This window comes from Dicentrarchus labrax, unplaced genomic scaffold (genome assembly GCF_905237075.1).
Source record: "Dicentrarchus labrax unplaced genomic scaffold, dlabrax2021, whole genome shotgun sequence".
In the NCBI taxonomy this organism is placed as follows: domain Eukaryota; kingdom Metazoa; phylum Chordata; class Actinopteri; family Moronidae; genus Dicentrarchus; species Dicentrarchus labrax.
In genome coordinates, this window is record NW_026136719.1 from 23,946,699 (window position 1) to 23,959,301 (window position 12,603).

Consider the following 12,603-nt stretch of genomic DNA (forward strand, 5'->3'; position numbering starts at 1 on the left):
CATTAAATCAGTCTAATCACAGTGCAACCACTGACAGTATGGATCTCTAACAGATGGATTTGTGGAGTTTAACACCACAAACAGAGGAAGGTAATAATAAATCTACTTACTACTTTAATTGTTGTGCTGCTGAGATAAATCAATGAACTAACTAATGTGTTATCTGTCTGACTATCAGCTACATCAGATCTACAAAGGAAATTCAATGGTTAAATATACCTACTTCAACTTTATACTTCCGGGCAGTGTACTGTCAGAGTGGGTGGTTCCATTTCCATTGGTGCTATATTAAGGTTGACCCAAAATGACATGACACAGCAGTATATGAAGATAACCAAGTTAAAAAGACTTTACAGCTCTCTAACATTAGCAATAATTTTTCAGGTTGAGACAAATCTTGAATAAATTAATCTTTGTTGTCGGACTGTGGTTTATATCAGAATTTTATTCCAAAATTAACAATTTATCATTTGAATTAACCCCTTACACCACTTTTTTTAAAGTTAAGAATTTGTTGATGTTGCTTAAAAGAGGTTGATGTTTTTTTTTAGAAATAGCATTTATAAAGAAAAGACATGATGGGAATACATTGATGCAGTGTGCATCTGATTTCCCCCGGTGTGTCTAACCCTGACATATATAATATAAACTATCCAGTGATTGAAGCTACTTATCTTGCAGGTTCCCATCCAAGACAAACTCATATGCCTGCTTGTCTTGTCCTCTACTTCCGTATCTGATTTGATGTTTCATTGATTCAATTTGCCTGTCTGAGCGAAACAAGACAAGATGCACAAACCAAAAAACAAAATAATAATAACAAGAGCCAGGATTCAGAAGCTGGAAATACCAACCGTTTATTTTCTACTTTTTGTGACTACAGAAATGTTGAAACATTTGAACACTGAAAAAAGCTGGATGACATCATCACTTGCTTCTCAATTTTCTTTCTTTTTTTTTCATTTGCTTAGCAATCACAACAGATGATATTGCACGGCACTGAGAAAGCAGTAGCAAAGCCTGGGAAACAGCAATGATAAATCAAGTCATGAGACATGGAGTTATACATCTGAGAGTAACACCGACAGTATTGCCTCTCCGACACACACGCACGCACGCACACACGCACGCACACACACACACACACACACACACACACACACACACACACACACACACTACAAACACCACTACACGCATACACACACACACGCACACACACCCATTCTGAAAACTGAAGAAGCATTGTGAGTTGAGAAGGAGGCCAAAAGTAAGAGATCAAGGTTGACAAGAGCACAAGGCTGACGAAAGCAATGAGATTTCATTTTGAAATGCAAGTGCAAGATGAACTACTACTGTAATCTATTCCTAAATGTCTATGACAACAAATATGCTTGTTTATCAAAACCCTTCAAGCATCTTTGTATATGAATAGCTGGAGGACACCCCTCTGCGGGCGAGAAACTAGTTCCCTCAGCGTAAGAGATCCAGATGATTGTCTTAGGCGCCGCAGTATTGTTATGAGACTTGTAGCCAAGCTACCCATCATATGGGAACTCCTTATGGACAAAATAAATAACATAAAATAGGGGGAAAAATAGATCCACACTGCATCATCCATTCCCTCTTTAATACAGGCCTGTACTGTTGTTACTGTTATGTACTGTAAGCACCTGTATTTTACTGAAAAACATTCTCCATTCTGTGACATAATGACTGCATAACATGCTGATGTGATCTGCCATGGACATTTTGGTGATGACCTTCAGTCCTTGGACATGCTGTGCTGTCTGCATGACAGAGAGGAGGCAGTACTAGCAGTAAGGCCTCTGACAACCAGAGGGAGTCAAACTTACTGTAGTGATACACACCAATCAGCCACACACATGCATACACACCTGTAGTACATACAACACACAGTAAAGAAATACATGCAAATTAACACACACACACACACACACACACACACACACACACACACACACACACACACACACACACACACACACCGCACACACACACAAACTTGTATTACCTCAGCAGTACTTTGACATTTGAGCTGCACACACACATACACACACACACACACACACACACACACACACACACACACACACATACACACAGTCACACACACACAGTCACACTTACACTGACAGTAAAAGAAATGAGCAGTCCAGGTGATCGTCCCCATACACACTCACACACTGATTCCTTGGTAAGGTTCTTTGCAGTTTTATTAGACTTTGCTCATAGTCATTACACGAGTACGTACCAAAAGAACAGATACTAGATGGAGTGAGGCGGCAGTGCCACGGCAATAAAAACAGACCCAGCTCCGTGGCACAGCCCCTGGCAGACCGGCTGCCCAGCCTACACTCCACCTCACTCTGTGCATGAGACAGCAAAGTAAGCAGGACTTGGAGCCCTCGTTTCAAATGCTTCAGATTGTACATTGAACAGGAGATTCCCCACATGGTAGAGTAAGCTTGTCTACATAGCCCTACGCCTTCTACATTCTATACCCGTGCGAATGGCAAATCAAAACTCAACAAGTCTACCTCACAAATGCCAGTGCTTTTCAACATTATACATATTTTTTTTCCAATTTTTGGTTTGTTTTAAAAATCTTTGGATGTGCAGTAATACCCATAAAATAACAGTTTTTAAAAAGTCAAAAGAATAGAAAATACACACACACACACACACACACACACACACACACACACACACACACATACACACTGCTTTTTGCCAGCTGTTCAACAAAGTAGCTCCTGTATAACTTTGTCTGCATTGGCAAATCAACTGTCTGGGTTTCTGGCAGTGTTTAAAACACACATTGAAATGCCGGCTAGGATTTAGCTGAAGAAGAATACAAACTACTCCTTTGTTATATCTAAGCGTGGGAAATAAGGCTGTAACATAAAACTGTCTTTTTTGTTTGTTTTTTTCTCCAAAAACCTACTATATACAAATCTAGAGTTTCTACAAATGCATAAATTAAAGCAGTGGTTAACCATTACAAAAATGCAATTAAATTAAAATCACAACACAGAAGTAGAGAAAAGGGAAAATATGAACACAATATCACAGCAGTTGGTTTTACCCTGTAAAAGCAATAGTCTACCATCATAATATTGGCATAACCCAATGTCTGATAAAAAATACGCTTCTCCCTCCATCCCTTAAGTTTCATACATCAACCCTGAAACTTGTCCTCCGTGACTTGAAACAGAGCACTTCTGCCAAAAAAACCCAACAACTTCAAAATAGATAATCATACAACTTTTTGAAGTAACAATAACAGTTACCACACGAGTGGAGTTCTGCCTTACTCACAGATAGACGTCTCAATGCAGAACTCAAAGGAATTATTACTATGAGGTATTCAGAGACATTGGTAAAGACATGCACGGCCAGAGTGCTGGACCTTCGTACACACAGCAGGGAGAAAAGGAAGGTTGAGGGGAAGGGGGGATGGAGGGGTAAAAGGGGGCAGGGGAAAGGAGAAACAAAGACCTTTGGTTTAATCTGTAGAAGTGGACAACAAAAATTCCTTTGGTATGTTTTCATTGCATGGTTGCGCTGGCGAAAGCACCACGGTGTGATTAAAAAAATCAAAAAAACAAAAACCTTTTTCTTGTTTCTTCAGTAGTGGCCCTTCTACAGGCTGAGGTATTCACAGAGTCAAAGGTGAGAGGTCAACAGCGGTTTAACACTTTGGTTCAAGCAAGGCACTCGTCCTGGGAGTTTTAGAAAGATTGCAACACGTCTACTTCTACTTTCAGGAACATGTCTGCCTATAGTTGAGTCAACAATTCTGCCCATGGCTATGTCAGCTTGTCTGCTTACTGTCATGTAAAGATGGCTGACCTATTTGGTGGATCAATAATATCAACCTATAGATACACACTAAGAAGCAGGGCCAAGTAGCAATAAAACTGCATTTAAAAAAAAAAACACTCAGGCAGGGTACTTCATCAAATTCACATAGATTATTTAGAAATTAATCTCGAACCAAACAAATAGTAAATGCTCACATTGCTACAATGTCCTCTTTTACATTTGAATCTGTCGTTACTGCCAATAAAGTGGTAGAAATGAATATTTTGGTAGTGCTAGTCCACAAATAAAGACTGATCACATTGCTTGGGAGTTTGCTGTACCCTCTGGGCACCTGCGTGGCCACTTGTGTGTATCTATGGCTAGATCAGCATATCTGCCTATAGCTACATCAGCATGACTACTTATGGAGCTGTAATCAGAGCACAGATGAAGCAAGAGCACGCATAGCAGGGGTGCATGGGTTGAGTGCAGGTGGGAGGGGGAGAAAGGGGAGAAGAAAGGAAGAGAGGGGGAGAGAGAGAGAGAGAGAGAGAGAGAGAGAGAGAGAGAGGAGATGGGGGGAGGGGGAGACATACAACATCTTTTAACACCACTCATAGAGGCCGTGCAATGAGAAAAAATCTTTGGTTATCTTTGGTATCATCAAAGTGATAGAAATCACGTATGGAACTTGAGTGAGGTAGCATCTTTGGTTCACACTATAAAACATCAGCAGGTCTTGACACACTTTTGTTTCTTGTCGTCTTTTTGGTTTTTTTTCTTTCAGAAATGAAGAAGCAGCTCTCTCTAGCCTCTCCTTCAGCGCTAGTTCTGATGAATGTAGAGCTGCTAACCCTGGCCATGAGGAGGATGACGGCAAGGGGCCAGCTCAATATATTTAATGATACTCTACCCTGGGCCAGCCCTGTGTAGTGCTTTCCTCCTAGTGCTGAAATGCATAGCTTACCAGGAGAGGGGAGGCAGGATGGGCGGAGGTTTATGTGTGTGTGTGTGTGTGTGTGTGTGTGTGTGGGGGGGGGTTGGCAACAGGCAGGGTGGGGGTGCTTTCGTATTCAGGTGATGAGCTGACATTGCTGTGTAAGCGCCTGAAAGTGATTTGATCATTGATATCATCCCCTCCACCCAACATCTTTGATGAGGAGGATAAAATCAAATACATATGAAGCGCACAGGGACAATGGAGCACCGCTGAATGCTTATTATTAGAGTGGTGACACAGTTTGTCCTCTCCTGCACGCTGTCAAGACCACACTTATGACAGCAAGCATCTTTTGTTTTCTAAATGGATTGAATCTTTTTTTTGCCAGCTGCTGGTATTCAAAGACATCAACTAGAGCTAAATCTGTAGGCATTGGTTGAACAGAGATACGGGAAAGGATGATTAATCTTCACAATGAGCCTTTACAGAAACATTCACATAGACTGTTTGTGAAGATATAACTGGAATATTTAGTTTGATTCAAGAAGGCATCTATAAGGCAAAGGTCAATAGTTAATTTTCAGGGCTGTGTCATATAGTATTTCCATTTGCAGAGAGTATATATTGAACTATGACTCAAAATGTTGTATGGACTATAAGCAGAAACATTATCTTCTTAGTGGCGTCTAACTAACAGTCTGACTTAGGAGGCAATGGAGGAAATGAGGTAAAAATAGTTTTAAGATTATCAACTACAAAATATAATCTTTGGTCAAATTACTTCATAGCAGGTTCTTATGTGGTTCTATCTCTAAGCTGCATGAGAGGCTTCAGGGTGTAGAAGGCTTTGGTTTCTCTTGTTTAAATTATTCAACGTTTCAGCATGTTGGAAGAAAGCACTACCATGTGGGTTGAGGTTAGGTTTTTTTTGGTTTGGTTCAAGGGTTGGGATTTTGGTTTTGGGTTAGCAGTCTACACATGGGCATCTCCTTGTCTGTCTGGAATGCCTGATAGAAAGACAGACAGCTGGAGAGACAGACAGTCCACTGCCACCGATCCAAGAGGTTGCACAACAATCCAGTCGCTCCTGTAGGATTTTTTTTGTCTTTAAAAGTTGATTGGCCAATCCCACCGGAGCTCCACATTCTGGCTGTTCTTCAAGGGTGTGGACAGCTGCAGATCAGACTGCCAATAGGCTGATTAAACCTCCATTTAGGGACCCATCATTAAAACCAACCAATCAGATTAAAGATAAGGATGGTGAATGATAGATTTATACTGGGTGGGGAGGTGTGGGGGATGTAGTAAAGCTATAGACCAATGACAGTGAGTGTGTGTGTGTGAAGGGTGGGGGTAAAACTATAGTCTTTTTGCAGTATGTTACACATAAATGTGTTGCTGAAACAAACATTTCAAAGCAGGTCAAACAAGAAGTCTTTGGTTTGTTTTTTCATCTTTGGATACTATAAATATCAATATAGTACAGGTTTAAGGGCAAAACGTTGCTTCAAGGTCTTTTTAGGTTTCTCTTTGTTTCTCTTAAATTTTAAAGCTTTTCCACCGAGGTTGAGTCAGTCCATGAGTTGGTCAAATCAGTCCATCTTCAGGCTTTGGTGCAGGCGTTGGGGCCTGAGTGACCGGAGCCGTCGTCCACCCACTTATCTAGGCTCCGGCGGCGTGCGTTCATAAAGAAGTTGCTGACTGTGGCCAGCTCAAGGCCCAGCTGCTGGGCGATGGTGACCTGCAGCTCTTTGGATGGACGCTTGTTCTCCTTGAAGATGGCGTGGAGCGTCCGCCGCTGCACATCTGTGAACACCAGCCGGGGCTTCTTGGTCATGTTCCCCCGCTCGCTTCTGCCGTGGTCTTGTTCCTTACGCTTGCATGCTGTGGTGAATCCGGGAGAGAGACAAACATAAAGAGAGAGTGTTTGTGAGAGAGGGCAGAATATAAAGGTAAACTTAGATTACAAAACAGTCCTGAACACATCCATGTCTGACCCATGAATTACATCAGTGGCTCTCCCTCGTAACAACTTCACGTTGAAGTCTTGTAACTGGAACACGCTGATTATGATTATTTAAAGCCAATAAATCATATTTTCCAATACATTTTGACCCAGACTGACTCTAATATATATAATTTTGGTGCACAAATGCAGATCCAAAACAAACTCGGCTTTCCACAGCTGCGTATTTCACAATTAAGGTGTCTTTTAGAAACAATATGGTAATGTCACAATCCTCCAGAAATATCGGCAGTAAAAGCCAACCAAACTGGACTTCAGCAACTGTAACGATTGCATCCGCTAATTTGAATGAGAGGTCTTCTCTTCTGGTTTGACTGGTGCTGATTAGAACAGATAAAAATGGTTAGATAAAAACAAATATTACAGTACATACACTGGATTCAGCAGTGTGCAGTTAAGGTTCTTTGATATTGGAGTGGTGGCAAGGTCAATAAAAAAGAGTTTTAACTGTCAGATGTAACTTTGGACAGAAATGCGCAACCATCTGCAGGTTGGTACTTTTGTTCCAAACACAGAAACACTCTTTCATTGGGCAAAATGGGAAATAAGAGCGGAATTAAACTCTTCCGCAGATTGTCAGCGACCCCTTGGAGCCCCATGGTCCACTGTTGCTCTACAGACCAGCGCAGGGTGCTGAGCAGGCGGTCGGGAAGCCTGCCAGCCGGGGAACAATGAGCGCTGTCCGCGGTGCTGAAAATAACCGTAGCCTACCCCGCAACATACTGCAGCTCCGGAAAAATTAACTACAGATGATCTAATATTAGACAGACGAACATGGGAATCCAGCAAACCCCCCCCCCCCCTTTAAGCTCCAGTTCAACCATCCAAATTGAGGATCACCAGTGAGCAGAGACCAGGAGGGGGCAGACGTGGGCTGCTGGAGAAAGGCCCAATATGGACTCACCGGGAAAATTAATGAACAGCATATTGCAACCACAAAGCAATCCTTAATAACCATTGCTGATTAATTTTGCAAGATGAAATTGCACCGTGTGACTAAAAACATTTTATTACAGAAAACCTCAAATTAAAGTACAAAGGAAACCGACTAAATAAACCAATAAGATTCCCAATTTCCAATCAAATATGGAGGGAAATGGCAAAAACAGTCATTCTCAGCGTATCACTGTACTGTAAAAATGACCTACCAATTCTATTTTACATAAGGAATGTGTGTTTGATCAACAGTGCGTTTAAAGTGGCTTGTTAGGCTACTTCACTTTACTGGCATTTGTATAAAATGTTTCGTTTTTCGTTTTGATCTGTAATTGCCTTCCAAATTCAAGTGTAGTAAAGTAGCAGTAAGCTTCATTAGGGAGAGATTAAAATAAACATAATTATCCAGTCAAGCTCATTTAGCCGAGCCCACCTAGTAACCTCATTTTAGCTCACCAGTGCATCAGTACAGTGCAACGACCTATCCGCATGACCATAAACTGGACTATAATAGTGAGTATGAGCAGCCCGGTGTCTCCAGTGCTGGTAAATATTAACAGAGAGCTGGAGCTTCTCGAGTAAGGGCAGCTATAAATCAGCAAGACTGAAGGCCACTCAGACAGCAGGAGCCACCACAGAGAACGGCCCGGCCCCGGCCCAGGAGGCGCTGGCAGAGAGGCAGCTATCCCAGGACCAGGGGGACATAACAACGGCCTTGTTATCACGCTAATCACACACACACACACACACACACACACACACACACACACACACACACACACACACACACACACACACTGCTGCTGCTGCTACCGGCTAATCATTACAAACACACAGATAACTCCACACACTCAAACAGACTGCACACGGAGGGCCTACTGACACGGTGTGACGATAGTCCTGCGTTTCATAATCTCACAGAGAGCAAAAGAGAACAACAAACAGACCTCTGTGCTGAAAAGGCTACAGATAGGCAACTGGAAAACCGACCTTCTAACTACTCCAGTGACAACATGTATTTTAATGTGATATACAGGTGATATTCACTTACAATGTCTAAAAAATGAATATGAAATTCTGAAAAAAGCATTGTGCAGTACCTCTGCAACTGATTCACTGAGACTGAACTGATCTCTCATTTCTGCCTACATCCAAACAGTTTCTATCCTGATCTTTACAAGCAAATTCAGCTGGGTAATTGAATACGTGGGAAAAGTAGGAAAGGCCCGAGATTAATTTCAGAAGCCTAAAATCAATAAATATATCACATCTACTTCAGCACACGATCACATATATTGTTCACCTAACGACCGGATCAATAAAATGGCGCTCTGCCTTTTCTCTCCAGATTAACTGAGTTTTTAACTGTTAACTTTTTTTGGGGGGCGTTTTCCAAAAAAGACATAATTTGTATATTTTAAATTTTTGCTCAAGAGAAACTTTCAATTTATTAGTTTTTAATAAAAAAGTTGCGATAAAACGAGACACAACTCAACATGCTTAATAAAATGTGAACAGAGAAAAATACTGAAAGCAACTACCGTAGGCCTGAGACATTTATTTTCCCATTGTGGCCAGTATGAATTTCTCCTTCTTCAAAAAAAAAGACATCGCCAATCCTAATCAATAGGTGACTGCTCCGATTGTTGTTTTAATTATAGGCTGATCGCACTAAAGACAAAATACAAAACCAACATTCAAAAGCTTTAAATAAGATTATCCTTAAATTAATCTGAAAAAGTCAGTGATTAAATCTCAAATGTTCAAACAACAACCCCCTAACCACACACACACACACACACACAGCAGCAGCAGCAGATGGGAAAACTGAAAAATAATCTATTGCGAGTACACTCACGTGCCTGCGCGTAAGCATGCACGTAAACACACACGCACACACACACACACACACACACACACACACACACACACACACGCAAATGCACGCACTTTCCACTAAGTGGCCGAAGCCTCACTTTTCAAAAAGCCAAAAAGCCCATTTGTAGGTCATTGATTGGACCTATAAACGTTTTTTTTAAATCCACTGGATGTCTGTGAACGAGCACGTGTGATTTGGGCCTCTTCTCCCACCCTAATTGACTCGTTGGTACCTCAGGGACAAATTAATACAGAGGTCTATCAGTTAATTAGAGAAACCTCAGTCAAGTCATGGTTAGTTTACGATCAAAACAAAAACACATGCTCTCGATTCTATTCTAATCTGAAATGAAGGCCTATAAATTGACCAGAGAGAGACAAAGCCCATTTCACTGACTAAATAATGCATGGCTTCAGCTTTACCTCACATTTAAATTTAGTTTAGCACAGACTAACAAGAACACGTGCGCAGATACTTTTCTCTCTCTCTCTCTCTCTCTCTCTCTCTCTCTCTCTCTCTCTTTCTGTTTACACCAAGGGCAACACCGCCAAAAAAAAGGCTGATCAGTTGCATCTACACCAAAATAAACACATTCCTAACGATTTCTGGGCCAAGGATCGGCTTACGCACACAGTCCAGCGGTCGATATTTTGAGGTAAAATGACATGAGCACTTGTTTCACACAACCCCAAAATCAGTGCGGACACAGAAAAGGGAAGCGTATTGATATCAGGCCACTCATTTGGTGCACGAGCATCAGCTTGCTGAGGCATTGTATGACTTTAGTAACTTCACATGTTGTTTAACACACTGGTGGGGTTGAGAATCCAGCAGACCAGGCAGACTCCAGGCGTAAATCTCTTATTTGGAGGGCAAATCTACAGAAGCCAGAGTCAGCTCATTAAATCTTGAGGCAGGTTTAATTTCTGGAGACACGATGTTAAATGTTATTTTGATAATCAGCCCAGAAGGAACATTCGTCCTGAATGTTACCATGATGTGATGCTACATTACACTTGGAAATGCTGGAAAATGTTTAGTTTTTTTTTCTCTCTGTTATTATAAAAACTCCAAAATCAGTTTTGGCTGCCAACCAACCTCACCCATAAGGTAGCATTCAGGGCCAACGATCCTGTCTAAGCGTTTGTTATTCTCAGCAACACATTCAGAGGATGAAAACAAAAAGGGGCTTTACCGAGGCTTCGCTCACCTGCGAGCCTGAGCGCACTCATGCGTTGGAACTCAGGCTCCTGCAGCCATTTCCACATGCGGCGGAAGGTCTCTCTGCCGGACTTGAGCTTGGACCAGGGTTTGGGGTTTCTCAGCAGGTCGGACAGGGTCCCCTGGGACCTGCACAGGACCCGCTGGGCAAAGATGGCCTGAGGGATGCTGTAGCGCTTCAGCTCCGTGGTGATCCTCTGCGCCACCTCTTTGGTATTCACCTCCTCCATCTGGCCCCCAGAAACACCACCCCCTCCACCGCCGCCCCCTTGCTGCCCCGGCCCGGAGGCCTGCTCCCGGCTGTTCCCCAGCCCCTGGCCGTGCCCCTGCGCGCCAAGGTGGGCGTGCGGGTGGTGGTGGAGGCCGTTGATTTGTACCATGCCCGCCGAGGAGCTCATGTGCTGCTCCGTGTGTCTGCCGAGCATGGCCGGGTGGTGAGCCTCAAACCCGCTGGGGGTGAGCATCTTCTCACCGGGCATGGCGGCACCGGGATGAGCGTATGGAGGGATCCCGGCCTGGGTCGTGTGTATGCTGGCCAGACCGGAGCCAGACAGCGGTGAGAGGCTCTGGCCCATGCAGGGATCCTTGTGATGATATGCGGGATATAGACTGTTCATAGGAGCCAGACTCCGGTCCTCTCGCATCAACGTGAAGCTGCCGCTGACATTTCCCGGGATCCTCTGGTGGGGATGAGGGTGAGGATGATGGGGATGGTGGTGGTGGTGGTGGTGGTGATGATGCGGAGGAAACTTGTCGGACACGGTGGAGATGGGGGGTAAGGGCTGCAGGGGGGTTAGGGTGGTGTAAGTACTGCTTGCACTCATGCCAGGGGGGGCTTCACACATGCTGATGGCTGGATGCAGGTGTCCGGGGTGGCTGGGGTGATAGTCTCCGCTGTCCAGCAGGGTCGCCATGCCCATAGCGCGGTGGCTCAGACCCCGGGGGCTTGGACGGGAATGTGGACTGTGGCCACTCAGCAGCTCTCCGTGACCGGCCACGGACTCATGGCTCACTCCGTGCAGGTCGCCAATATTCTCCATCGACAGCTGTGCGTTCATGATCCGGGCAGCGCTGTGGACAAACCATCTATCTGACCTACCGCAGTTAGCTGATGTCCAGAAGTCCACACGTCCAGTAAAGTTCAGTTTTCTTTTGTTGCTTTTTTCTTCTTCTTGTAGCAGCCTCCTTTGCTGTCACCTCCTCTCTGTCTTTAAATTCACCTATTTGATTTTTTTCTTCTTCTCTCCTCTGACGCTTTTTTTGCAGACTGGAAACTCCTTTTCCCGAATCCTTTTTTTTCCCTTTATATTTCTTTCTTTATTATTTTTTTTAAATGTTCCTATTCTCTTTATGATTCAAGCCCCCCCACCGCCAACCAGCTGTCCTTGCGCTCCGGTCGGGTGCAGCGCCATCTCTCTAGTTGTGTGTCTCCAGCCACTGTTCCACCGCAGCACAGATCACTGTCTACACATGCGCACTGTGGACACCCATCTACTCTCTCTCTCTCTCTCTCTCTCTCTCTCTCTCTCTCTCTCTCTCTCTCTCAAACACACACACGCACACACACCGCCCCCATGGCTCTGACGTCAGCTACCTTATTAAGGAAGGGAGGTATCAAACCATCTGCTAAAAGCTATCCTCCCGTTAAGCCATATTCAGCAGCCACTGAAATGTTAAAAAATGCAAATAGACGGATCTGTAATAAAACCCTCAGAGGATCTACCAGTGGAAATGGACCGGATACAGCGCCCAGTGTCTGATTGCCGATTGTCA

At 43.6% G+C, this 12,603-nt stretch overlaps 1 protein-coding gene across 2 annotated transcripts; it reads right to left on the reverse strand.

The window, feature by feature from the left end:
- Positions 1 to 5,274: 5,274 nt before the first annotated feature.
- Positions 5,275 to 12,280, reverse strand: onecut1 (one cut homeobox 1). 2 transcript variants are annotated; one of them, XM_051380256.1, is made up of 2 exons: positions 10,820 to 12,280; positions 5,275 to 6,652 (listed from the first exon to the last, which is right to left on the reverse strand). In XM_051380256.1, the coding sequence occupies exons 1-2, from the start codon at positions 11,886 to 11,888 to the stop codon at positions 6,372 to 6,374; spliced, it is 1,350 nt and encodes a 449-aa protein (XP_051236216.1). In that variant the 5' UTR covers positions 11,889 to 12,280; the 3' UTR covers positions 5,275 to 6,371. The 2 variants fall into 2 exon arrangements, with proteins under 2 accessions (XP_051236216.1, XP_051236215.1); XM_051380255.1 differs by having other exon boundaries at positions 10,805 to 12,280.
- Positions 12,281 to 12,603: the final 323 nt, after the last annotated feature.

What these genes read in the sequence shown, in the direction of transcription:
- onecut1 (XM_051380255.1), bottom strand. Translation starts at nt 11,888, where the DNA reads ATGAACGCACAGCTGTCGATGGAGAATATTGGCGACCTGCACGGAGTG. An exon ending in CGCAGGTGAGCGAAGCCTCG is followed by an intron (nt 6,653 to 10,804) that starts GTAAAGCCCCTT and finishes GATTCACCACAG; the next exon opens with CATGCAAGCGTAAGGAACAA.